Source organism: Centroberyx affinis, unplaced genomic scaffold (genome assembly GCF_046629955.1).
Source record: "Centroberyx affinis isolate AG114_WGS23_722 - 3 ecotype Tasmania unplaced genomic scaffold, CSIRO-AGI_Caff_v1 ptg000664l_1, whole genome shotgun sequence".
NCBI lineage: Eukaryota > Metazoa > Chordata > Actinopteri > Beryciformes > Berycidae > Centroberyx > Centroberyx affinis.
The window spans coordinates 118,035-145,880 of record NW_027279288.1 but is presented as its reverse complement, the minus strand read 5'-3'; the positions used below and the strand labels follow the sequence as shown (position 1 = coordinate 145,880).

General features: G+C 46.0%; 1 protein-coding gene across 1 annotated transcript; it reads right to left on the bottom strand.

The window, feature by feature from the left end:
- Window positions 1–3,416: 3,416 nt before the first annotated feature.
- LOC139643850 (filamin-C-like) lies at window positions 3,417–27,846 on the bottom strand. The gene is made up of 45 exons (XM_071519130.1): window positions 27,555–27,846; window positions 24,671–24,919; window positions 22,752–22,849; window positions 21,361–21,511; window positions 20,901–21,019; window positions 20,688–20,765; window positions 20,395–20,557; window positions 19,976–20,176; window positions 18,884–19,021; window positions 18,559–18,685; window positions 18,284–18,420; window positions 18,007–18,200; window positions 17,531–17,644; window positions 17,276–17,419; window positions 16,956–17,079; window positions 16,453–16,613; window positions 16,250–16,340; window positions 15,914–16,083; window positions 15,697–15,814; window positions 15,325–15,587; window positions 14,571–15,168; window positions 13,936–14,109; window positions 12,971–13,133; window positions 12,488–12,816; window positions 12,270–12,393; window positions 11,918–12,074; window positions 11,629–11,818; window positions 11,493–11,502; window positions 11,125–11,362; window positions 10,901–11,000; window positions 10,641–10,781; window positions 10,199–10,327; window positions 9,897–10,070; window positions 9,587–9,751; window positions 9,183–9,386; window positions 8,920–9,072; window positions 8,602–8,728; window positions 7,710–7,972; window positions 7,397–7,534; window positions 7,103–7,218; window positions 6,037–6,169; window positions 5,750–5,926; window positions 5,213–5,431; window positions 4,477–4,698; window positions 3,417–4,092 (listed from the first exon to the last, which is right to left on the bottom strand). Exons 1-45 carry the CDS (start codon window positions 27,844–27,846, stop codon window positions 3,905–3,907), a joined length of 7,764 nt encoding a protein of 2,587 aa, XP_071375231.1. The 3' UTR covers window positions 3,417–3,904.

The window sequence follows — 27,846 nt, the reverse complement described above, 5'->3', positions numbered from 1 at the left end:
AACAGCATCCTGCCACCACCATGGTGTGATGGGACAGGGCAGAGGGATACGCTCCAATTAGAGATGGAGACATGGGGACTTTGCCCCTGACATGTCCCCGCTGCTCAAGCAAAAGGAGTGTAAGCACACCTTCCTCATGCCGAGGGAAAGGCTTTCCCTCCCTGTAGTTCCTCCAGCCTCGGGCTATTACTGCTCATTCACCTCATGAAGCCAAACCATTTCTCATCATGCTGTTTCTTTTCATGGGTGCGGTACTGCCAGGGTGTTGCAGGGTTTTTTGTGTGTGTATGTGTGTATGCATGCATGCATGCGTGTGTGTGTGTGTGTGTGTGTGCGTGTGCGTGTGTGCCTGTGTGAAAAGCTATCTTGGGGTGTTCTTTGGCATGCATCTCTCGTCCGAGGCTTCCATCCACAGAAATTCATCCGTCTCTATACTGCTGCCTGTTCAGCTTGCCTGTTCTGGGTTGAGATAGGTTGGACCAGCTTCATGCTTCATGCATTTGCATGCCGCATGAACACAATCTGCTGGGCGCCCAGTGGGAACTCCTTCCATCCATTTGCATTGTTTTTATGCTCCTTCGCAAAGGGAGCCAATTTACGGCCAAAGTCCGCCTGATTCTTAATCAGGATTTGTGTACATGAGAGGTAAGAGACACACAAGAAAGCATAGCAACAACCCTCAGATATGAATATTTCATCTTTGTTCTGTATGAATAAAACAGAACATGGTCCTGATTGAACCACAGTACAGCATACCTTTCACCGGTCCCGTGTGTGTGTGTCTGTTCTAAAGGAGCGAGATGAGCACTCAGACATGAATGAGCTTTTCCATTACAAGATGCTTCCTATAGAATCTAAACTTTAGCCATGACCTGCAAATGAAAGTGCTGGCTTCTATAAAAACCAAAAGAAATCCTAGTGTATTTGGCTGATTATGCAGTGTATCAACTATGCATGAAGCAATTACATACCAGGGCCTAGGGGCTCGGATGGAAACTGAATGGATGAATTCCCCCACCGATCCCTCTCTCCCCTCCCTCTATCTGTCCATTCATTAATCCATCCGGGGCGACCATTCATTTGTGCAAACATTTGTTTAGTTGTTTGTCTGTCTGATCACTCAGCCATGGAAGGGGTTTTATCTGCTTCAAGGAGCGTCAGTGTCTGTGTCTCAGTCCATGGGGATTTCCATCTAGGCCGGAGAGACTGACTGCATTGATAAATAAAGGTCAAAGGTGGAACCTGGCCTGGGGAGAGGCTGGTCGGGAAGGCATGTGGTGACACAACAAGTGAGATGAGAAATAAATCACTGAATCTGTAGAGGCTGAGATTGATTGGAATTTAGAGAGTGGGAGGAAAAATTAAATCGGGAGGGGAGGGAGGGACAGAGAGAGAAGTGGAGAGAGAGAGAGAGGGGGAGAGAGTAAGAGTGAGTGTGAGAGGGGAAGGTGGGAGAATGAGATTGATTGCCCTGGGAGCACAACTTCAGAGGGTCTGGGGGCGTGTCATTACACAATTTTACTGTTAACATAATCCAGATCTTGTGTGTTCAGTGTGTGTGTGTGTGTGTGTGTGTGTGTGTGTGTGTGTGTGTGTGAGAGAGAGAGAGAAAGCAAGAGAGAGAGAGAGACAGGGAGAGACAGGCATAGAGGACAGGGATGAGAGAGATGTTAGAGAGAAAGAAGCATCTCCGTGGCGACCACACCTCCCATTGATCCCTCTAGTATTAATAACTGATCGCCCGTTTCACCACATCCAACATGTATGGCTGTTTTTGTATTAAGAAGTTCAAGCTTCATGTGCGCAGCGAATCTGGAGCGGTCATCGATTCACATCCTGACATGTTTGTCAGGTCATCTCGAGTGTGGATGTTGCCTGTCTGTTTCACTGGTTTTGTGTGTGTGTGAGTGTGTGTGTGCCCCTGTCTGTCTCTCATTCTTCCAGCTGGATTCTTTTAATCCCATTCTTTTTCTCTAATCTCTCTTTCTCCCTCTCCCTTTCTCTTCCTCCCACACTCTCTCCCCCCTTTGCCCTCTCCTCCCTCCTCTCCTTCCCTCTCTCTCCTTCCCTCTCTCTCTCTCTCTCTCCCTCTCTCTCTGTGTTTGCTGCTGCTCTCTGCATGGGGAGGGCTGTATCTTCCACGGGGCTGTGATTCACTTGGCAGGCGCTCGAGATAAACATGTTGTGGTGGACAGACGCCTGGGTCCCGGTCCGGAGGAGCAGGACGGGAGGACAGACTGACGTGGGTGGGCCCTGCCCTGGTCAACGTCAGCATGGGCAGCAGCGGGCAGCGCCAGCCCCTCGGCCAGATGGTCCGAAGTCGAGCTCTCGCCACCGTTCATCAAACGCACCCGCTCGCTTCGTCTTGCCTCGCCATGGCCCCCAGCATCATGTCACAGTGGAACCAGAGAAAATTAGCACCTAATTATAGGCTCCTCTCTGTGAAGAATGGTACTGGTGGTGGTGGTGTGTGTCTGTGTCAGCGTGTGGAGGCTGGGTGGTTGACTCACTGTGGGACCGCGGCCTTTTAGCACTGAACCAGCACACTGCAGACCACGCAGGGGACACACACACAGAGTCCATGGAGGAGACACGAGTGAATGCTCACACATATGCATGGGAACACACACATACACACACACACACACACACACACACACACACACACACACACAAACGCGCACAAGCAAAGGCAAAACCCTTCTTTCTGGTTGATTTGCGCCTCAGCAGGGTCTGTCCCCCCCCCATAAAGATGCCACAACAGCATCCACTTGTGTTCCATCTCTGATCCAACAGGATTAATTACACACACACAATGGCAATAGATGCCTCTGGTTTTTACGCTCCACAGGCTCCCTCTTGGTGTGGAAGCTGTAGTTAATCTTCACTGGGAACAATGGAGATTTTGTTCTGGATTGTTTGCTTGAGACAGATAGAGGAGCCCGTGTGACTATGCTGCCATCTTGTGATTGGATCTGGACAAGTACAGGCTGTAAAATGAGAACATTGAAAGCATATGTCCTGGATGGTTGAATTGATGTGACAGGTTAAAAAAAGGTTTCCAAATCTAATACAGGGGTTTAGGATCATTCTCTGAAGCTTTCGTAAGTCTAGACTTCTAGTATGAATCAGATTTAAAGCCTTGAAAGTCTTATACCTTTTACTCTTAGATTCTCTGCAGAGAGCATTCTTCATCAAGAGACAACATCCTGACAGTTGCTCGGGGGGAAGAATCAGCAGGGGCCGGAAAATAGCTGTATGATGAAACTGTGACAACCTGAGAGGTAAGAAATTCCTCCCGCTGTTTGCTGTTCCTCGACACCAAGAACTCGTCAAGAGTCTGTCAGCATCATGAGAAATAAAATAAATCCAATCTCAGGCTGGAAAGTTAGCAGTTAAATCTTTATTAGGTCTGCAAAGACTTACCAAAAATAGGTTAATATAACAAAAAAAACATTTTCTCATTCTTTAAGCATACAAAACCATATAATATCACACTTTAATACTGTTTAATACTGCAGCTTCCCTTGACATTCACATATTAAGCCATTCATTTACGACACAACAGGAAGGGAAAAGGAGGATTTTTGGACCAATCAAAACACTCGACCAACACGACTCGGAAGACTTCTACGCCACACTGTTGCCTTTACATCACATCTGAATGTGGATGTGTATTGTAAATGAACTTTTGAGTTAATTTGGCACAATCAATATTTCTGCAATCTGCCTTCAAGAAGAGTATAAGGAAATGTCCTTGCAGGTTTTAGTGCATGTTGAGTATATTGTAATCCATTCAAGAGCGAGGAGCAGCGTTAGGGGTGTGTGCATGTGTGTGTGTGTGTGTGTGAGAGAGAGAGGGAGGGGGGGCGGGCGGGCATGGGGACAGTCGGGTGCAGTTCGTTTAGGGCACAACCACTTTGTAGGGGCTCCCGGGGACGTTGTCATCGCCCCATTTGACGATGACGGTGTAGTTGCCCTTGTCCTTGACGGTGTAGGTAACGTTGTAGAGCTTGTTGCCCATGTGCTTAACGTACACCTCCTCACAGGGAGCGCGGGGTCCGTGCACACCCACCATCAGCATGTTGGTACCTGGAGGAGGGAGGAGGGAAGAGAGGATTTAATGACTGGTATAGGAAGATTGTGCATGTGGGTGTATAGATGTGTAGGTGTAACCACAGTACCTGCAGCATCTGTGTGTGGGTGTATTCATGTTTGTACTGTATGTACAGCATATATGATTACTTGTCTGTGTTTATAACAATAATAATAACTTAAGTTTTATAGCACTTTTCTGAACAAAGTTACAAAGTGCTTTAGATAAAAATAAGAGACAAGAAGAATATTGAATATAAGAGGCAAATAGTAGTTCAAACCAATAAAACCATAACACAAATAAAATCATAAAAACAAAGGTAAAACACAGGTGAAAGAGAGTAGATAAAATAATAAATCAATAAAACTATCTCTCCTCACCTGCTTTGCTGCAGTCGACGCTGAAATTGTTTTTCTGGCCCACCGCGGCCTTAGAGAGCCCCGGTCCACGGCAAACCACCTTGCTGGCATCGGATGTCAGTTTGGTTGAGGTGGAGGAAGAGGAGGAGCTGTAGGCTCCGCCCACCTTGGAGGTCTTGGTAACCGTTTCCACCAAAACAGAGGAGGTCTCATGGAGGCTGTGTCCCCCTGACAGCCGGGCACCTGTGGGGGAGGGGGGGAGAGAGAGAGAGAGAGAGAGAGAGTGGCAGAGAGAGAGAGAGAGAGGTTATCTAATGCCATCACAGCTCAGTCCAGACATTACATAACACACTCAATATTGGCAAAGTGATGAATAGACGCTGCTGCTATGGGGAGAGTTTCCCTCCATGCAAGAGTGCAAGGAAATGGACTAGAGGCTAAGCTCAACTAGGAAAATATTCCACGCCACATTCAAATAAAGTAGAGTTCTTGGACTCCGGGGAGTTCTTTTCAAGCTTGAAAGTATTTTTATATTACATTAATAAAAAAGGTATTTGTATGCACCAAGCCATGACAGGACCATATCGCTGTAGCGCCGGAGAAAGACAGCTTTTATGTAACACGGACATGCAGAGAGGATGACATAACGTTTCCCTGACTTCCAAACTTTTTCAGAGAGGAACATTTGTTTCGTAACATCAACACGCTTGTCATCGGAGATTCACAGATCAGATGGGAGGATAAGCATCAAACGCACCTGTGACTCTGGCTTTGAACGGGCTGCCCACTATGTGCTGTGGCCCGCCGTATTTGATAGTGATGAGATAGTTGCCGGGTGCCATGGGCGTGTAAGTGACCTTGTAGCCCTCGGGACACTCCTGACAGTCCATCTTGACCTTGGACGGCCCATCAATGTTGACTGACAGAGCCCCAGAACCTGCGTTACAGGTGTTGACTACAAACTCTGAGGGTACGCCTGAGAGAGAGAGAGAGAGAGAGAGAGAGAGAGAGAGAGAGAGAGACCGAACAGATGGTGAAGGGACTGCTCATTTGCCCTAAAAACAACTTATACAACAACTAAAAAAAACAAGGAAATTATTAAGTAATATTAGGCAAAAGGATCAGTGGATGCAATACATTTCTCTGGTTTCTGCACAACCAGTCAAAAAATTTGGACACACCTGATTGAATATACTATGTTTTTCTAAGAAAAATGTGGTGTAGTAGTATAAATTAGGTAGATATACTGTGTGTGAGTGTGTGTGTGTGTGTGTGGGTGTGTTGCGACATCTACCTGTGGTTCCTCCCTGTAGTCCAGGGCCGTGTGCGGTCACCATGCCCGGGTCCCCAACCTGCCCTGCCTCTCCCACGCGCACGTTAAAGGGGCTGCCAGGAATGTGGCACCCGTTGAACTTGACGTCTATGGAGTGGACGCCGTTCTCCCGTGGAATGAAGCGGATTGCATTCTTGTCTGAGAACACGAAGTGGAGGGGTTATTGTTGCGCAATCATAAATGATGATTACAAATAAAAAGCTGAATTCTGTGTGTATATTATGCTCTAAAGCGTGGTTGTGCGTTACCGCTGTCAAGCTCAGTGACGTAGCATTCCTCAGAAGAGCCGGAGGGGGTGTGAACCTTGGCGTCGACCACACCTCGAGCCCCGTTACGCTGCACCATGAAGGATGCTTCCTGGTTTACTCTCAAATCCTTCTCCTACAAAAGACAGGGAATGACAGAATCAGGATCTGTGTGTGTTTGTGTGTGTGTGTGTGCATGTTTGTATGTGTGTGCATCTACCTCGAGGGATAGAAAGCATGTGACTCATCTTGCCTGAGTGAGAATAGATTGAGCGGATGGGTGTGAGAGAGAGAGAAAAGGTCAGAGTTTACAGCGAGGCGTTTAGTGTTTTAGCCCCACAGGGAGATGAGCAGTCCTACCAGTCATAAGAGATACCGTGACATTTTAAATATTGGCCTGATATTTCACTTCACCTGGCATCTAGTGGTAGAAAAAGATCTTTGAAGTGGCATTTCAGTTGGACAAAAAAACATGTTTTTAGCATTGCTGGCAGTCGCAGTGGAAACTGTGGCAGTGAATGTTTTTGGGCTGTGAAACAAGCATCTGTGAAGTGAGGAGAACAATACTTAAGCTGTCATAGGTATCTTTAAAAGAGTCTTTCTGTCTTTCATCCTCTCACACACATAACATAGAGTATCTGGCTGGACACACATAGGACAGCTTGCTTTGCGCCCCACATTAACGAGGGGACAGTTAATCCCACTCCCTCATCACTGGCCAGCATCACAGTATTATAGTCTTGGATACTGCTCCAATACTGGCATCCAGTTACACTTCAAGGGCAAAGTGCTATGAGCCAGAAGTAGTTAACATATGTTACATGCAGTGCACTATTCAACCTGTTTTGAAGGCAGGATATTCTGAGTGTTGTTTGTGTGATTATTTTGTGTTATTTTTGGGTGACAAATTGATTTGGCTTTTTGTCATCTGATCATCTCCGATCCAAAGGAGGCTTGGTTGTGAGTCATGCCTGTGTTAGTCTGTGTTTTGGCTTGCATGTATGCGTGTGGCTTTGTACGTGTCTCTGTGCGCGTACGCCTGTGTTTGTGTGTATGTTTGTGATCTTACCTGAAGGCTTGTGACTGTGAGCCTGCGGGCTTCGTCTGACAGTGTAGCAATCGGAACGATGAATGGGCTGTCAGGGATGTTCTCATTGTTGAACTTGATTGACACCTCATAGTCGCCTGGGGAAACAGACAGGTTATTTTCTCTTGTCAAGATCTTGGAAATCAAATGAATGGGAAGCACTGTGGTAAAATCACGGAAAGTATAGCAGTTTAGAGACAAATAAGCTACAGTGACAGAGTCAGATAAAACCTGCGCTGTGAAAAATTCCACATTTGTGGGGAAATAAAGTTCTACCTGGCTCTTTCACTATGTAGGAGACTCCGCAGGATCCATCCTTCCTGTCCTCAAAGGAGATTTCAGCCTTGCTAGGTCCCTCTACAGCAATGGATAGACCGCCAGCACCTGCCTCTCTGGTCCAGATACTAAACTCAGCTAGAGAGGGAGAAACACAGGGAGATTAGAAATGGATCATCTATATTTCATAAGGCCCTCAAACATTTCTCTTGAATAATCTCTGCCTCCACTCATGGAGAAAACACTATACTTCCCAATATGAATATGCCCAATAAAATGTTCTTTTTGTTCTTTTTTCTGTATATGAACTTACCAGGTGCTCCAGCCACGCCTCTCTCCAGGCCGGTGCCTCCTGCACGGACCTTGTGAGATCCTCCCTCCCCCATGGGCCCCACAGTGAACTGGAAGGGGCTTCCAGGGACGTGCTGGCCTCTGTACTTGACGTTGACAGTGTGGGGTCCCATCTCCTGGGGGATGAAGCGCACGCTGTAGGTGCTGCTCCCTCCATCCACAATGTCTGCATCCATCGTCTTCCCACCGGGGCTGGTCACCTGAGCCGTCATGGCCTGAGAGCCACTCTCAACTGGGTGAGACAGAGCAGCGTATCAGACACATTCAGACACCACCAAAAATGACATTTGACAAATAAAAAATATCAAACACATATAATTTAGTGGACACTTTTTGCCAAAGCGTCTCACCATTCCACTGGGAAACAAACCCATTATCCTGGAAATGTCAGTGCCATGCTCTACCTATTGTGCTACAAAAAAAATGCTCTTACTGTTTGTACTGTCGAAAATAGATTTTGAGCATTTGTTATGAGCATCACTCTCACCTTCAGGTCTTGCAGTGATACCAGCGAAGCTGCTGAGGCTCTCTCTACCCAGGAAGTCTCCAAAAACGTCTCTGAAGGGGCTTCCTCCTCCTCCCACCTGGGTGCTCTCCTCCACTCGGACCTCCCTCTTGGTCTCTCCTCCGCGGGTCTTGCTGATCTCTGTGCGCTCGGTGCGGGTGTAGGTGTGGCTGCTGCGGGTGAACGTCCTGGTCAGCCTCTCCTGAGCTGAAACCATCTGGAACCAATTTCCTACAGGGAGGAGACACCAGTGAGAATACTAATGCTTTCTGTTGATTTATGTTAATCCTATAGGTGATTAAAGATAGCTGACAGCTGTCCTCCAGCCACAGATGACTGGCTGCTGTACTGACCTGGGATCTTGAGGTTAAGGCCACATGTGCTGCCCACTGAGGCAATGGAAGACGCCTGTCTCTTCCTGGTAATGCTCTCTTTGATCCTTCCTTCTCCGGTCACCTTCACTGTGAAAGGACTTCCTGTGGAAAGAAAGCATATAAACCAATCAAAATATATCAAATTACATCCCAATAATTTTTACTGGGCAAAATTGAATTTAAACAAAGGCTTTCAGGATAATGCAACCCTTCTGTAAGCAAATGCACAAAGAGTTTTTATAGATTTTCACATCACACATTTGTAAAACATTTGCCAAGCAAAAGATTCTGACCTGGGATGTGCTTTTCAGCAAATTTGATGTTGACAGTGTAGTTTCCAGGCTCTGTAGGACAGTAGGTAACTCTGCACGTCCCATCCTCCACATCCTCACAGTTGATATCCACTTTGCTCGGACCCTCAATTGACAATGCCAAACCTCCATAACCTAAGGGAGAGAGAGAAGCAGAAAGAAGTGTTGAATTATTCAAAACTTGCATAGTTTGCTCCTGTGCTTGCTTGCTGTTAAAAGTGAACCATGCCGTTTCCACAGCTTACCTGCGTTCCTAGTATCCACAAAGAACTCAGCCATTTCGAAAGTGTGTGCCTCCACCAGGCCTTTGCCAAAAGCCTTGACTCTGCTGGCCTCGCCGATCTCCGACTGGCCAACCATGATCTTGAAGGGGCTGTTGGCCACGTGCATGCTGTTCTTCCTCACGCTCACCTCATGCTCACCAACCTCCTTAGGGGTGAAAGAGATACCTGAAGACGGAAGAAGACGAGGTTTAGAAAGAACAAGAGAAAGAAATGAGAAAGAGCAAAAAATAAATAAATAAATAAATAAATAAATCTTATAAATAAATAAGATTTAAAAGCATTCGATGGATCCAACAACATCCTACTATCTTCTACTCTATTCCTGTGATCCTGTGTGTCTGGCAGGACAAACCAGAATGTCTCACCGATGTGTCTGTTGGGTAGCCTCTTGAGCAGGCAGGGTTCCTCGTTGCCTGATGGCGCTCTGATACTGGCAGTCAGAGAGCTCAGATCAGTCTCGGCGATCTTCAGGGACACGTCAGCCGCTGTGCCAACATTCAACTGGGATGTCCTGGTTATGGCGTCATCCCCTTGACATCAAAAGAGAGCATTTGTCAAGCCTTTACACCCCTATTTACAACATGTTAATTTTCAAAACAGAAATGCAACTGTAAATCTCTATGTCTACAGAAGTGACTATGATAATCAGAGAGGATTGTGGGTTGATTTCCTCACCTGTGATCTTAGCAGTGTAGGGACTGCCAGGGATGTGTTTGTTGTCAAACTTGACGATGACGTTGTAGTCTCCAGGAGCAGTGGGCAGGTAGGACACAGTGCAGGTTCCATCTTTGTTGTCCTTGCAGGTGATCTCTGCCTTGGAGGGACCCTCCACTGCCAGTGACAGACCACCTGAGAGGGAGAACAGGGGTTCAACGTCTTTTTTCCAACTGTTTGCTATTGAATACAGTGTGTAAAGGGCAACTACATTATGGAAAATGCACTGTGCAGCAGCAAATATCATTGGAAAAGCATTGTACCTTCTCCTGCGTTCTTGGTGACCACAGTGAACGTGGCAGCCTTGTTGACCATGCCGTAACTCAGACCGGGACCATAAGCAGTCACCACTCCACTGTTCATGGCATCCACATAGAACTGGAGAGGGCTTCCTATATGGGAGATGAGCACGGACGATCAGTATTGAGACTTAGAACTACGTACAGTTTTGTTCTAAAATGAGATATCCACTATATGTGAAAAAGTGACATTTTCTCTTACAAAATGATAGCAAAAAAGTTAAATAAATCATGGTACTTTCTAAAGGATAGTAGGTAACTTAATGCATTGGTTGACAATATTTTTATAAATATTTAATTATGATCTCCAGGCAATGTTTTTTTTTTTTTTTCAAATTGGATGTATAGCATTTTTTTTTTAGAAAACCTTTTCTAGGTTTACAAGCCTGCCTGGGTGTTTGCTGACCTGGAATGTGGTTGCCATCATACTTGATGTCCATCTCATGCAGGCCTCTCTCTGTGGGCTGGTACTTGACAGTGATGGTGCCGTCCTTGTTGTCAGTGATGTGGGGGCGGGCAGTTTTGCCTGAAGGCATACGCACCTCACCTAGAGACGACAACAGTATTTTTAAATGTCACAGACCTAAAAGATGATTTGGGTGTGTGTGTGTGTGTGTGTGCATTATTCTGCTTCGGTGCGTGTGTGTGTGTGTGTTTTTGTCTCACCTGTGATTTCTCCTTGCTGTGGCATGAAGGGGACGACGAGGTTCAGAGGGCGGAAGAGAGGATCCACACTATCGCGAGGAGCAACCGGCTCTTTTGAGGCCTGTCAATGCGGAGAGAAGACAAATGGTTACATATGACTAATAAATATCAGAACAGGCATAAAATATTTAGCTAAGTATATCTAGAATACAACTCAAACAGAACTTCAATAGTCCTCTACTCACCACCACATGGAAGGGGCTCTTGGGGATGTTCTGTCCCCCAAAGCGGATGGTAATTACGTATTTGCCAGGCTCGGGGGCTGTGTAGTAAATGTCAAAGGTCCCATCATGATTCTCCACCACATCCATGTCCAGCTCCACCCCCTCTGGGGTCTGCACCTTACAGGTCACCTTGCCCTTCCCAGCAGCCTTGGCGTCCACTGTGATGACCGTATCCTCAGAGGTCTGCAGCTTCTGAAGGCTCGCTGTTAAGGACAGAGAGGGAATGACAAGTGTTACGTGATAAGAAGTTGCATAAATGTATGGATTCTTGTGATAGATTTCCAAGCAATATAACACAGACATAGCAAGAAAGCCTTGGTTACTCACACACGCCATGACCTCCAATAGACACTGGAAAGAAAAAGAGCATCATGATGAATATACCTCTAAAAACCACACAACTACAATCTATGTTATATAATGTTTTGGTTTGTAAGATCAATTATGTTGCAGTGGCTTCCTTACCTGTGAGCAGACATTTGCTGGCGTCTCCTGTGGGCAGGGACTGGATGCGGTAGGGGGAGTAGGGAATCTCATCCCCTCCATATTTGATGGTGATAGTGTAGGGGCCAATAGAGTCTGGTACATAGGACACAGTGTAGGTGCCGTCCCTGTTGTCCTGGATGGTTGCTTTCTTGGGTTTTCCCTCTGGGTCCTGTCGACAGAGGGTGTCAAGAAAGAATTAGTTTGAACCACGATGATAAATTATGGTTCAAAAGCTAGAAACCCTTGAAAAGGATGTAGCTGAACCCACCAGAATCTGCACAGTGAGCAGTCCCTCCCCGGCATCACGGGCGTCAATGGTGAACTCAACTGGCAGGCTAGCAGACACGCCTTTGGTGTCGAGACCAGGGCCGCTGGCGCGCACCTTGCTGGCATCGTGACCAGGCAGAGACATTACCTTGAATGGACTGTGGATGAACAGAAAGACAGAATAAGAATGTACAGTATAACTATCAAACCCAGTCCTACAAAAAACTGAAATGTACAGAAAAGGTGAATGGAAAAAGTGTTGAACTAGACTTTTCTTTCCAGGCAGATCACATTGGAACAGAACAGACAGCAGCAGAATTCTTAGTGATTAAGTGTTTTTTTCGAGCTCATACCTGTGTGGGACTTCCTGATCTGCGTATTTGACAGCGACAGTGTAAGGGCCGTCCTGGGATGGGGTGTAGTGAACTGTGTGGGTTCCATCACCATTGTTCTTAACACCAACTGGCTCTACAGAACCTGGAAAACGGCACAGAATGTGAATAATGATATAATGACCACAGATCATTGCTGATGTTTGGCAGTTTGACTATGCATGGTGGTATCTCCTCACCTGTTGGACCATAGAGTTTGACATCCAGTGGGGCCTGTCCAGCCTGGGTGCAGTCTGCAGTGAAGGTTTGAGGGACATGGGCTCTGACTCCTTTGCCAAGTCCTGGACCGGAGCACTTCACCTTGCTGGGGTCCACCGGGTCCCTCACTGGCACACGGAATGGGCTGCCGGGGATGGGGTGACCTCCGTAGTTTATGTTGACGTCGTAGTCTCCGGGAGTGAAGGGGACGTACTCCACGCTGCAGCTGCCATCTTTGTTGTCCTTGCAGGACATCTTGGCTTCGGAGGCTCCCTCAATGGTCAGGCCCAGGCCTCCTGTACCAGCACCCCTGAGGAAGAGGACAATTATCGTCAGTATCATCGACTGAATTTTTGAGCGTGTTTTAATGGATTTTCTACCATCGCATGTTTTCTGGATATCCTAAGCTTAAACCCGAAACATATTGTATGACTGTGTGTTCTCAGTATGTGATCCAGCAGTACCTGGTCTCCACAGTGAAGCAGTTAGGCTTGTTGGTTATTCCTCCCTCCAGACCTGGGCCATAGGCGCGGACGCGGGTCGGGTCACATCCCTCTACCACTGACACTCTGAAGGGACTCTTGGGCACGGCCACATCGTCATACAGCACCTCAATCAGATGCATACCTGCACACAAACACACATAGATCAGGCTGCTGTCTGTGTCACACTCCTCTGCCTGAGTGTTCTCAAAGCAAGCAAATATTTTCTGTTATTGCCACTTGCTATGAATTATGGGCCAGACAAATTCCCTTTTAGGGAGATAAACATCTGTTTATTTATAAAAGATGCCGTCTTGAGCGCGGAGGCTCTGGTGAATGTACAAGGCATTACATCTGTTCCCCATTCGTTATTCTGTTACAACATTTTTCTGACAGAGCCCTCTCAGTAGGCCTATATGCAAGATTTCCAGCCCCACTGGTATAATATTAGAGCATGTCTGGTGTTAGAGAAGTGCTCTGTGATCTCTTTGCTTTGTGTTATAGGCCTCTATTAATATCTCCTGTCATTCCCCTCCTGCTGTACTGCTGTGTGCAGGCAGTCTGCAGCACACATACCTGCCTGGTTAAGAGCTTCTGTTCCAGAACACACTCTATTTATAAAACTGAGCCTGTCTGCCTCCCTGCCTCCCTGCTCTCTACCCCTCACATCATTGCTCCACTGCATCATCCTGTATTTATACCCCCTCTCTCTCTCCCTCTTTTCCCACTCTCCTGCTTTAGTCCCAAATGGCACCCAACACAAACACCTGTTGATGATTTCTCTCTGTCTGTCTGCACTCTTTCTGTCGGTCTTTGATATGGGTTAGGTTAGTCATAATATAATGGTATCATTGTTGGATTTCTCTCTACTTTAGGATCCTTTAATCGGTTGAATTAACATTGTTAAAAGAAATGAAAGAATCAAATAATTGTCTCCACGCTCTTACCATCCTCGAAGGCAGTGTATTCCACTCTGTAGGTGCCGTCTGCCTTGTCAGTGATGTGGGTGTCTGTGTTGGTGCCTGAGGGGTTGATAATGCGGACCTTCACATGACTTCCACCAGTCTTGTTGTGGGCACGGGCGTCCACGATGAAGTGGGTTGTGACCTCTCTAAGGACCCCTGGAAATGCAAAAGCCCATAAGGTAAATTGTTGCTAAGGAGAAACATCAGATTTATAAGTTATGAACTACTGAAAAATAGTATATAAATCTATTATTAGCCTACCATGAAGTAATCTGTTCTAGAGCTGAACAAATTATTTTAAAAAATCGCAATTAATTGCATTGTTGTAATTGATTTTTAATCAAGGTGTTTTAGAGCTCCAAGTAATCTTCGGTCCATGAATCAAAACCTTTCATCATACTCAAACTCAGTAAATCCTGTCATTTTAACAAAATCACTTTTCTTAAAACAATTTTAAAGTTCTTAAAAATGTATGACAAGAAAAAAAATGTAAACTTCACAGTTTAAATCGTTGCAACATTCTGTCAAATAATCACAATTCGATTTTTTGTCAATATCTTTCAGTCCTGTTTAAAAGTTATTTCACAATCTAGTTCTATGTCTTAGGTAGGTCTTACCTCTAGGCTCCACTCCTGGTCCATAGACCTGCACCCCACTGGTGTCCACAGCGGGCTCCACCTGGATGACTTTGGGGAACTGGGGAATGACATGGCCACCGTACTTGATGGTGATGGTGTGTGTGCCATGAAAGGGCGGGATGTACGTCACAGAGAAGGTCCCCTCTGCAGTTTTCTGGATGTGCACCTCAGCCTTAGCCCCAGTCTCTGACACGATCTCAATGGTGAGCTCGCCGTCTCCCGCTCTGGTGCAGTCCACAGTGAAAGTTGCTGGTTCCCCAGTCTTGGCCCTCTCCAGTCCGGGCCCGCTGGCCGTCACCTTGCTGGGGTCGAAGGCCGGGCGCACCACCGCCTTGAAGGGAGAGCCGGGGATATGCTGCTCGGCAAACAGGATGTTGATGGCGTACTCCCCAGGCTCAGTGGGCAGGTAGGACACTGAGCATGTGCTGTCGCCATTGTCCTGGCACTCAATCTTAGCTTCGCAGGGCCCCTCCACAGTTAGGCCCAGCCCACCTGCACCTGCTCCCTTGGTGTCAATACTGAATTGAGCCGGTTTACCCACAATGCCCCCCTTCAGGCCTGGGCCATAGGCTCGCACCTGTGATGCAACAGTAATAGACGTCAGTTTCTGAGACTTTTTTTTTTGTGTCACTGCATCTCCAAAATTCAAGAGTACAGATGAACAGCAAATACATGAACCAAACTGTGACAGAATTCGGTGAAATAACTACATGCAGCTTTCATGAACTTTTACCTTTGAAGGATCGGCAGGCATCACCCCCTCCACACCGAAGGGGCTTCCCATCACCGGGTTGCCATCATAGCTGACGTCAACCTTGTACTGTCCCTCCTCTGGGGGAATGTACTTCACACTGTGAGTGCCTTTGGCTTTGTCTGATTCTAGCTTGCATGGGATTGGTCGGCCTGAGGGTGAGGTCATCTTCACACCTACATTGCCCTGCCCACCGGCACCCTGGGTGTTCACTGTGAACTCCTGGTCCTTTCCTACCTCCACCTCTGCAAGGCAAATAAACAATGAAACACTTATATTGACTCATTCTTCAGTTTTCAGTTGATGTGTGACAGCAGTAGCAAAGCAGAGTGTTGTATTATGTGTATAACTTACTGGTGTCTAATCCCTCCACTTTGACCTTGCCAATATCCAGATGAGGAGCCACTGTGATGTGGAAGGGGCTTTTGGGAATGGGATCTCCTCCATGAGTTACTGAGATTGTCATGTTACCCTGAAAAGAAACATGAAGATTGAGAGGTGGTTGTTATTGTGAATAATCTGCAAATCCTACTGTGATGTTAATGGCTTTGAGATTCAGAGAGAGCCCCACCTGTTGAAGAGCGGTGTACTTGACAGTGTAGGAGTAATCGTGGTTGTCGATGATCTCAAAGTCACGAACAGCCTCTCCCGGGCCGGATGCTGTGAAATGCACCTCAGGCTTGGCCTTTCCTGCTCCCTTGGTGTAGATGGTGAAGTGGGTTGGAGTTCCCACCTCCACTCCTGGAACACACAGGCTTCTTGTCAGTGCTACCATTCCAGTTTGATTCAAATCATTCCAATGACATTAAAGTATTGCAAAGGTTTTTTGTTGCCAATGCAAAGACCTATAGATTTATTGTACTCGGCAATTAGAGTGATTGTGATTCTCATTCTGCAAGGATCTCACCTGTCTTGTTGAGTCCGGGGCCCTCGGCTCTCACCTTGCCAGCATCATGAGAAGGATCCACCTTGACTTTGAATGGACTGATGGGAATTTCCTGAAGAAGCCAATCATGGGAGAACGCATTCAGAAGATTAAAAAAATATGGTATTCCAAAAGTCATGCAACGCAATCCATCAGTCCCTCTACACTGGAAATGGTAATCTTACCTGGTCAGCAAACAGGACCATGATGGTATAGCGGCCTGCACCAGGAGGAGTGTACTTGACAGTGAAGGTGTCATTGTCATTCTTGATGATGTCAAAGTCGATGTCTGCCTCAGCAGGGCCGACCACTCCTGGGGCACACTTGATTCCAATGCTGATGTCGCCTAAGGATGCATAGTAATAAGCATAAAGCTCATGAAGGTCATTTAAAATTAGATTATTGGAATAAATATGGATTGTACCCCCGCTACCTTGATCTTTCTTTGAAGTATGTTATATAAATTTAAAATTGTTATATTCTGCCCTCCTTTCACCTTTGGTCACGAAACCACTTGAGGTTTTTCATCTCAATCTGCACAATTTACCTTTACTCTCTTCTTTCTGTGCTTCGTCGTTTTTATACATGCACATGATTCAATTCAAATGTTATTAAGAATCAGTTGAACAATTATTCTCTAAGCGTTTTTTCCTCAGACTGCCCACACCATCTCCTCACACAGGCTCACCTTGGCCAGCCTCGCCGCAGTCCACGGTGAAGTAGGTTGGCTCGTTGGCCTTGAGGCCCGTCTTCTCCACTCCAGGCCCATAGACTTTCACTTTGTCTGGATGACAGCCCTCTCCAACCAGCACCTAATGAATACACACTATACTTGAGACAGGAGCACTTGATTGAAGCACGACTACTGCAGACCTTTCCATTCATCTATTACTGATGAAGTATTATTATATTTAACTCTGAGAGAGACAAAGCTGACAAAATTGTGAGTGTTTGTGTGTGTGTGTGTGTGTGTGTGTGTGAGTGTGCATCTGTATGTGTGTGTCTTACCCTGAAGGGGCTGTTGGGCACGTTGACCTCTCCCCAGGTGATGATGATGGTGTGTTTAATGGACTTGACAGGAGTGTACACACACAGGAAGGTGGCGTCTCCCCTGTCAGTGATCTTGATGTCGATGGTGCAGCCCTCTGCGTCCTGAGAGGATACAAATGCATGTCAGCTCCGGTTTGCGCAGCCACATGCATTATAAAGGATGTGTTCCTATGAATAAACAACAAATGTTTCATTGAATGGTTCTCTCCATACCTGTGCATAGATCTTGAGGTGACCCTTGCCGGCCATGCGGGCATCAATGGTGAACTCAGTTGGTTTATTCACAATGACACCGGTACGCTCCAGGCCTGGACCAAAGGCTTTCACCTGCAACAGCAAATCACATTTAATGTTTATATATGTATTTTGTTAAGAACATGGTCAGCAAAGAGCACCATGATAACCTACTATGTCCTTATATTTGAATTGAATTTGGATCATTTATTTGCACGCTGAAACAGAAAAGAAGAACAATACAGCAAATGAAAGCCAGTTGCACAGGTGAGATAAAAAAAAAAAAAGGGGCTTATGGTGTATCCCACCTAACTAAAGAATATATACAACATTAGTAACAAAACAAAGAAATTATAAAATAAATGCCAATAAATAAAACAAGGACATAACAGATAAAATAAAAATACAATACACAGAGCAAGATGGTCTGTAATAGTGTTGTGGGTGGGGATTACCTTCTCAGGGAAGATGTCATTGGCTGCGGGGAGGATGTGGGCCATGAAGGGGCTGTCCTTGATGTCTTCATCATCACAGATGACATGGACAGCGTAGTCACCAGGCTCAGTGGGCCAATAGCGAACATCGCAGGAACCGTCACCCTTATCATCACACTCAATTTTAGCCTGAGATGGGCCTTCAATGGAGAAGCCTGAGCATTTGGAAATATAGATACAGTCAGATTTACATTCAAAGTCTCCACTATTCTACTCCTATTACTGGTGAATAGCTTACCCAGAGTTCCAACTTCAGTGCCGATGGCCTCTACCACAAAGTCAGCGGATTTGCCCACCATGCCAGTCTTCAGACCAGGACCCCAGGCCCGCACCTTCTGAAAACCTGCCTCCGCACTCACCTCCACCTCGAAGGGGCTGCAGCACACAAATAAATAATACCCACATTAATACACAATATAACCTATTGTAAATACAAACATACATTGTTAATGAATAGCTAAAAGCAGCAGTAGTTCAGTTTAGTTGTTCACTGGTATGAAATAGGGATCTTACCTGCGAGGGATGGGCTGACCTCCCCAGGCGATGCTAACTGTGTATTTACCAGGCTTCTGGGGGTAATATTCACACTCATACACACCGTCTCCTGCATCACGCACTTTCACCTGCTCCTCTGCTCCACCTGGAGACATGAATAATACAATTAATATGAATTCTTAGTAAGTCAAAGAGTCATTTCATGCATTTTGCAATGTGTTTTATCACATACAAGTCTGAATGCAACCTTGCAGACAACTAAACCCACACAGAGGAAATAATACGGTAACTGTATGAGGATGAATGAAAAGTGAGGCACAGAGGAGAGATCTGTCTCACTCACTTGGCCCTTTGACTGAGACTTTGAGTTCTCCAGTGCCAGCTCCCTTGGTGAAAACTTTGAAGTCCGCCACCTCCTTCACTCGCACTCCTTTAGGCTGAAGGCCTCTGCCTGTAGCTCTGCAGGCGTTGGGGTTTATGGCTGCAAGGGAAGAGTAGGAACAACAAAAAGTGTGAAATAAAGAAATATTTAGCAAATGTGACTAACATTAGCCAGCAGTCGATAGCAATGTTAGTAGCACAGACATGGTATTCCATTCAAATGGGATTCCTTTTAACCACCGAAAGGTTCACTGCCAGAACCTGGACATGACAAATATGAAGCTTTATGCAGCAGCCTATAAAATGAAAAACACGACACGTTGAATAGGATATTGAAGCATTTGAGAGCATTGAGGCAGCATCTGACAACACTTCAGTCAGTCAGAAATGTTGCCTGCAGGCATAAACCAAATACTGCATAATGCAAATTTGTATGCAAAAAAAACATAATCACATCGACAGCACAAGCAAAGATATTTGACAGTGAAACATTTGGAAACATAGACATAAATGCAAACTGGGACAAGCTATAAACTATTTGTACAACATTGCATCTTGTCTCTTTCTGAACTAAACTAAACCATCAAGCTGCAGTTCACAAGGAGATAGAGCAGGCGACCAAGCACGGCATGGAGTCATAGAACTCATGGGGCGGCAGGGGGGCACCCCAAGCATAGAGGGGTATCTGCAGGGCATGGCATAGGAACGGGGGGGGCCCGGCTAGCATGTCTGAGCATTGGGCACAGGCTCCTCCCAGCAGACCATACTAACTTGGGCGGCCAGGTTTAGGGGGGTGAGCCCCCTTCCCACCCTTCGCTCCAGGAGGGGCGCGCACTGACTGAGGGACTATCTGCACTGGGGCTCCCATGGGAGGAGCAACAGGTGGAGCTAGAAATGACAGATAGGAAGGGTTATGGTCTAGTCTGGGTGTGTGTTCCCAGGGAAAATGACGATAACTGTAGATTGTGAGTGATAGATCACCCCGGCACTAACGGCATGAAGTAAGAAATCTGATTTGTGTGACAGTAATTTACGATGTAGACAGATGGCTCACCTTCTGCGATGTTGACAGTGAAAGGACTCTTGGGGATCTCCTGGCCTGCAAACAGCACATGGATGGTGTGGGGCCCCTCCAGCATGGGACGGTAGGTGCAACGGAAAACACTGTCACCCTTGTTCTCCAGGATGAGCTCCACCGTGTCCTTTTTGCCCTGAGGGTCGACGATGACCACGCTCACATCACCATTACCAGCACCTGAGCATGGAGAGGAAAACACTCTGCTCAGTTATCACAGAAGGAAGTAGAGGCTGTAGACCTAGGCTCTTTGAGCAAATGCCGCTGATTCTTTTGCTTGTTTTACAAGTCTACAAGCCTTTTATCAGACCACATTCCTGTTGTGCGTGAGCGTGCAAGTCTGCATGACTGCATGTCTACATGTCAGTGTGTCAGGCCACTGTATTCTCCTTACTTACCAGCGGTGTAGATGTCAAAGTAGGTGGGTTTGTTAGCCACGTTGCCTGTAGCGTCCAGCCCTGGTCCTCTGGCGTGGACCTTGCTGGGATCGCCCATAGCCTTCGCCACGTTCACTGTGTAGGGGCTCTTGTCGATGTCCTGACCAGCAAACAGCACTTTCACCTGTTGAGGAAGGAAGTGTGCAAGATAATGTTAAGATTGCTTTAAAAAACAATAGTTGCTTGTCTATGTTGTGCTGTGTTAGTTAAGGACTGTTACTTTACTGTAAGAAATGACAGTAGCGGTTTCTTACCTTGTGGACACCCTCAACTTTAGGCACGTAGGTGACGGTGTAGGTTCTGTTCTTGTCATTGTTGGGCTTAACCTTAGCCTGGAGAACAAGGAGTCAACATAAGAGAGAGTTAGAGTAGACATTAGATACTTAACTTTAATTAAATTAAGCAGTAGAATTATCTCAGTGGGCTAGAAGGTCGCTAAGATGCTTCATCTATCAGGTATAACTCACCTCCTCTTTGTGTCCCTCAGGATCCTCCACATAGACCAGGACTTCACCACTTCCTGCTTCCAAAGTCTCCACAGTGAACACAGCTGGCTTCAGTACCATGTTGCCGTGAGGCTCAATACCTTAGAAGGAAATACAGAGACATAGATAAGGGTGGTGGTGATATACTAGGCAAGGTTTGGGATAATGTACTGTAAATGGGCAACACTTTTAGCAACAGGCAACAACGTCAGACACAGTTGAAAATCTATTAAAATATTTCCTGGCAATAAGATGCTTGTATTGTATGTAATTAAAGCAACACTGCTGCCTAACAAAGCTACACAAATAATTTTGTGTATCACTGCCTCAATATTCAAGAATGAGAACAAGAATAATATTGTCACATTACACATTCATACTAAATTAATTGAAGTGATTCCTTTGTGAACTGTGTGTTCATGGCTGTTGTTCAGGCACCCACCAGGTCCATAGGCTTTGGCTTTGTTTGGGAAAAGCTGTTTGGCCTTGAGAGGAGCTCCAGGCTTAAGCTTTGCCGTGGGGAACTGAGACAGGTAAGTCATCACCGAGTGCTCATCCACATTTGGATCCACAATCTCCTCAGGAGCGATCACCTACAGCACAGACAGACAACCAGCAGGACAAGGGTTAATCATACAACATAGCCAGGCGTGTCTGGTTGGGTTTTAATTGTGAAACATAGTCAACATAGAGGATAAGGTTGACTTTGTATACAACTTTCTGCTACAACACAGGTAGACAGCCAGCATGACAAGGGTTAATTATACAATTATCATAGTCTTGTCTGATTTATGTTTAAATTGACTATATCATCATTTCTAACATGGACAAGGTTGACTCTGTTTACCACTTTTCCCTTATTAAGCATTGGAGAAAGGGATTTAGCAAGGATTAAATTTATTTATTCCCTGTACCTCTGACTCCTCTCTCCCTACCAGCACTTGTTTGTCTGTCTATCACACAGCGATGTAAAGCCATGCTCCTCGCTGGTTATATTTAACCCCAGGACAGCGGGGTTAAGGATTGTTGCCCTCAGTAAGCCAGCCAGGGGGATTAAGCATGAGCCAGACCTCTCCCACATCTCCTTTACACCGCAACGCCGGAATCCAGCCCCCAGGCCTGCAGAGCCATGACATGCACCTCAGGCTATCTCACCAATGCTAAGCCTCATGGAGAATAGCTACAAGCCTTGTGTCTTAGACAAACAAGTAAACAACCCACACACAGCATATTATAATATTGAGACTGAGAGTCTTAGGAGTGGGAGTGGAAATACTGTAGTCTTGCTCTGTTTGCAGTGTTATTCTGATGAGCGCAGGCATATTTACACCTCTATTTCACTGGCTGGCTCTAAATGTGTTAAGAAATCTCACACCTACGCAACTTCATGAATCTATCAAGTGAAACTCCTACACACTTGCATACTGAGCGCTACAATACAGTAAATGGAAAAATTAGAAGCAAGCTGGATAGTAAATATTGGAAGATATCTTGAGTCTGATGCATAATCTCTTTAGATATACAGTACACTGGGCTGCACAACACATCGCATGCTGCCTTATCTCAGTTCAGTGTTGCCACAGGTATATGTGCATGTGGTGAGGTGTGTCAGGCCTGCTTCAAATAGCATTTGCAAATGACTGTTTGTGCTTGATTTACACTGCTTGGAGTACCAGATGGGTGGTGTTTACTCGGTGTTGTTCACCTGCCACTTGTTGCACTTGTTGTATTGTCCTATGAGGCAAACTCCACCCACCTGGCACCCAGCTAAGCTAACACAAACTGAAAAGTATTTAGAAATACTATTTGACCCAGGTCAATTATGTATCTTACCTGAGGCACACCCAACCAGTCATCAGCCTGCTGCATGGCTTCTCTGGCATTCTCCACAGGCTGGTTTGGGTCCCACTCTGCCCAATCAGGACACAGACCTAACAGAATGGAAACAGGGCTATGAGACAATTCATAACACACAGACTAATGCAGCCACAGTTAGTGCTGCAGCTATAATAAGACCACTTGGCATATCACTGCTATCTCTGCAACACCTCTACAACATTGCATGACCTTCTAGTTACCGACACTGTTGTGCTCCTGTGAATTCAGGGTGGCTGACAATCAAGGTCTCTCTCAGCAACGTAGTCCTTCTCAAACATAAACATAAACCCAATGGACGCTCTGGTACTTTCACTGGAGCTAAAGCTAAACGCACAGCTAAACTCCTCTGTGCTGCTAATGCCTAAATTGGATTAGCGTTGGTGATAGAGTGAGCTACTCACTCAAAAGGCCCAGGCACACCACAGAACACCATTATCCAATTAATATAGACATACTACTACAGTAATAACAGTGGATTTGAGGCAGAGTTTACATCCATCTGCTAAAAAGAAGTGTCCTTTCTGTCATGGAATTCAGTGACAGTACAGAGAGGACTTTTGCCTTTGTAAAGCCTTCAGCTGGGAGTGGCCAGGGTGGACCTTCCAGTGGAGCATATTACCTCAGGAAACCAATGCTTTTCAATGTATAGTGATGTCAACTTTGGAGTAAAACCCTAGCCTATCTCATTCACAATGCAACATCATTGTAATACCAAGGGAGGTGGGCGTAGGCTATTAGCTGGATAATATGTTGGACACAGTAACAGAGACTGTGCCAGCTATCCGCCTATTATATTTATCCTCATATTTATCTAAGCAATTATTATGAAACATTGGCTTCTTCCAAGCCCGGCAAATTAACTTGTGTTAGAATCTGAATTTGCATTTGAATTTATAGAGAAAGAGAAAGCAGCAGTTTTATAAAGTCAGGATTAGAATGCAGCTGGATTTGTCAGTTTTCCTGGTATTGGTATTAGCTGTGAGATGGCGACCCAAAGAAAAAACAGAACCTTGTATGGTCAGTGTTGCAGCACAGTGTTTGAAAGATGCTTCTCCTCAGATCAATGGCTCATATAAACACAGTTGCACACAGTGTTCTTCTCTCCTCTTGCTGCTCCTCCACCTTTGTCTCCGTGAAGCAAAGCTAAGAGAAAACTCTCACAGTTCACAGTTTAAGCAGGCACATTGACAAGCCTGCTTAAACTGGCAGTGTCTCAAAATGTAGCCTTGCGGTCCTCCGATCTGCGGCTTATGCCCCCTCCCTGTGACAGATCACTCTGCATTTTGATGCAGTGCCAAGCATCTCCCTTGACAGAAGTGGAGGAATGGTGCCCAAATTTGGGGGTGTTGTGTAGCAGTGAGGCTATAAACATTAAAGCCAGGCTTGGGCCTCTGGGCCAGAGACAGAGAGAGTGAGCGCTTCAGTCATTGTGGGACAGCTGGCAGGGATGTCCTCCGGCCATCAGCAGCCCCACTACAACCCACTGACACTACCTGCTCTCCAGGGATGGATTACACTGAGATCTGAATCTAGATGAGGGTGTGTGTGTGTGTGTGTGTGTGTGTGTGTGTGTGTGTGTGTGTGTGTGTGTGTGTGTGTGTGTGTGTGCATATTCCAGGATGTGTGAGAGATATATAACACTCATCTTCTAGATGAGGGGAGAAGGAGACAAATTCTCCTGAGAAGGTGATATTGTATCAGATGTGTTGACTGGCACATGCCTGACCCCGACTTGCATAGCAACCAAGAACACCACGATATACAACAATCCCTTTAACAAGCACTACACTGATCCTGAGTCAGCACTTAAACCGCTCCGTCCGATGACTCATCTGATGCCAGTTTAAGGTCACAGACCCTGGCTGGGTTCTTACCAGGGGCACAGTTGTCGACCAGGGCTCCCAGAGCTTTGCCGTCCCTCCAGTCCCGGTTGAAGTTGTTGATGGGCAGCTGGGGCACCTTGTTCTGTATCCAGCCCAGGAGGCGCTGTTTGGGGGTCAGCTTCTTGGCCTCCTCGTCATCCTCGTCCTCCCACATGGGCATGGAGATGGAGTAGTGAAGGATGAGGGTCCAGATGAGACCCAGGATCAGCTTCAGATTCCCATCCACAATGGCTTTACTATCTGTAGTGGGACAGTACAGACAACAGGGTTCATAAGGATTTATAACTTATAAAAGATTGCATACACCATGTCCTATTTGATGGCATCAGATTCAGGAGGTATATTGGTTAACTGCAACTGCCAACTCCTTTCTCACTGTTATTTATGGGCTCTTTTGGGGAGGTTGGGGAGGTATATATCTATAGTCATCACTGACCAAAGCTCACCTATAATAAATTCAGCACTAAGATCGACACAGTGGTGTATTACATAAAAATTTTCTTTCCTTCTACCTCTGCAGAGTTGACCGGACTATTTTGAGTAGAAATAAACAATGATGATTGATTGCTGCAAAGACATGAATCTAAAACTCCCCGCTACTTCCCCCAGGCCCCGTTCTCCCAGACAGGCGTCTGGCTGAGGACCCCTGACAATCTGTCATCCAGTCACAATGGGACTCCGAAGACAGTGACAGCTGAGGATATGTGGAAATGGGATCCCTCTCTGCATAAACACCACTTGGATTTCAATTACCTCCAAAGTGCTTTGAAAATTGTTATCTTTAGGATGGGATAAATCAAATCGGGGAGATTGGATCTAGCGACAATAAGCGTGTAGCACATTTCCCGATTTTCTTAGAGGAAAGGATGTTTCTCAAGCAGCCCATTATAAATCCTCTATAATTTTGCTAAGAGACTTATACATTTAATATCCTCTAAGGCGTAATAGACTTTAATGTTGTCATCCATTAATCTTGTGCGATTCATTCCAGTGAATTCAGGGGTAAGACTTGAATAAAGGAGGGAGTTTGATACCAGTTGTTTATCATGACGATAACATTGAGACTATCTATCATCTATTTATTATCTTTTCATAGGTCAGTGGCCCCTGTCACTGGGTAGTTTGATGTGTCACTGTTTGACTGGCACAGGCAGGTGGCATGGTGTGGCACAGTGTGGTTTTGTTCCTGCCATCTCCGGCTTTGAGGACAACTGTGTGGTCAAACAGACATCTAACGAACAGTCTCTGGTTACACACTGTGACACATGTACAAATAGCACACTGTGCTGCTTTTTTTTAGTGTCCTTAGGTCGCTGAGGTATGTAACTGTTACTGAGACATTATCTCAAGAGGCTTGCATTGACCCAGTGGAGCTGCATGGAGGGAGAGGGTGCTAGGAAACAAAATGCCAGTGCTTCTGTTATCATGACCTGTTTCTGTCAAAGCCATCTGACCTACTGTGTGACCGTACAGCTGCAGATCCAGACATCAGTCGCCCCACACACACACACACACACACTCCTAGACTTTAACTCCGAGACACACTGTCCCTTTGTGATGGGATCTGTTATTGTGACCTTTAACCCTTAGTGGCCGTGCTCAGCAAGACACTGGGACATTCCCAAAGTTTGAGTTTCCACTGAGAGTTCCCCCAGTGTCATGACACACACACGCGCGCACACTCACCTGTGTGACACACACTAGCCTTCACAGCCCCCCGCTCAAAGCCTCGGCCACGCCGGGAATTTCACCCAAGTGTGTGGGAGGGCCATTAGTCATCAAAACAGAAAACTACTCTGTCAAAATTTTAATAACCATTCTCCTGTATGAAATATGGGTCTGGGTTTGTCTGCTGCTGTATGATTAATAGTCATAACTGTTCAACCTACAGTATCAACTAGTTTTCACATCTTAATGCTGTTGGGATCTTCTCAGTTTGAGATATTTTTGAGAAGTGACATTCTGTTCTCATTTGAGGAAGGGGCTTTCTTAGACACATCCCAGTCCTTGTGACCCACAAATCCACAACTACTTAATGTAATTGGGATCAGAGTGCAGACGTCAGCTATCTGTGTCACAGTCACAGATCCCAAATTAAACCTTGGGTGACAATTCACTCTCCCCATATCCCTGTGACCACTGAGTGATTACACTCAGGGCTAATCATCACCTCTACTTTTCTCTGAGCATTTATCTGATCTATCTCCATTGTTGATGGGCCTGGAGGGCTATTGGCTGTCAAGATAGAGCCCATGCCAGTCACTCTGACCCCTGGAAAGACGTGTGGGTGTGTGTGCCTGTGTGACCACTGTGCACATGCATAAGAGTGTGTCATTCTCATTAGCACAGTCCTAGTGAATTTCCAGGCCATAGGTTACCACACGGCTGCAGTGGGAGTAAGCTAATGTGCACTATAGGCCTTGGCCCTGACATAGGCCAGTGATCTCAGTGGCACCTCTGCAGTAAGAGTTTCCAGTGAGCTGCTGACCCCAGATCAGTGCACCTTGCCAAGGCCCTGTGAAAGCCATGCTTAACAGAGGGGACTGACACCTGGGCTGATACAGTACCAGAGGGCCAGCTACAGGATGTGTTTGTGTTTGTAAAGAAATGGGTGCTGGCTGAAAAAAATGATAAAGAGCATGAAATGGTTGTGATAGTTGAGACTCGACTGCAACTTTAAAGCAGGGCACCTTACGCATCATGTGTGGATGTAACTTAAATCATGTGTGGATGCTGTCACTTAAAGCACAAACTATTATAAATGCATTTCCTTAATATTGATTTTCTATCTAATAAAAAAGTTTGAAAAAAGGGTCATGCCTCATCCTACACCAGTTTCCCCCCAGGAAGCCATTAAATCCCAAACCCCACTCACCTATTGAGACCAGTTTGATATGTTCTCTGTCCAGGAACTCCAGCGCCACAGAAACATTTTCCAGTTTCATCTGTCTGAAGTTGGGTCTGATGTGATGTTTTCTGTACATTTTCTTCTGGCTCAGAACTTCCAGGAGTGAAATGAGCTTCAGCCCGTCACCAAAATCCCGCTGGAGGTCCGAGAGGTTCTTGTTGACGCACTTGAGGTGCTCGTTGCACCACCTGGTGAAGGTGTTCTGCTGGATCTTCTTCCATGGCGCGTCCTCCGCGAGGTCCTTTTCCGTGGCTGGCAT

What these genes read in the sequence shown, in the direction of transcription:
- LOC139643850 (XM_071519130.1), bottom strand. Translation starts at nt 27,846, where the DNA reads ATGCCAGCCACGGAAAAGGACCTCGCGGAGGACGCGCCATGGAAGAAG. An exon ending in ATGACATCTTCCCTGAGAAG is followed by an intron (nt 17,645 to 18,006) that starts GTAATCCCCACC and finishes TTGCTGTTGCAG; the next exon opens with GTGAAAGCCTTTGGTCCAGG. An exon ending in AGTACACCGCTCTTCAACAG is followed by an intron (nt 15,815 to 15,913) that starts GTGGGGCTCTCT and finishes GTTTCTTTTCAG; the next exon opens with GGTAACATGACAATCTCAGT.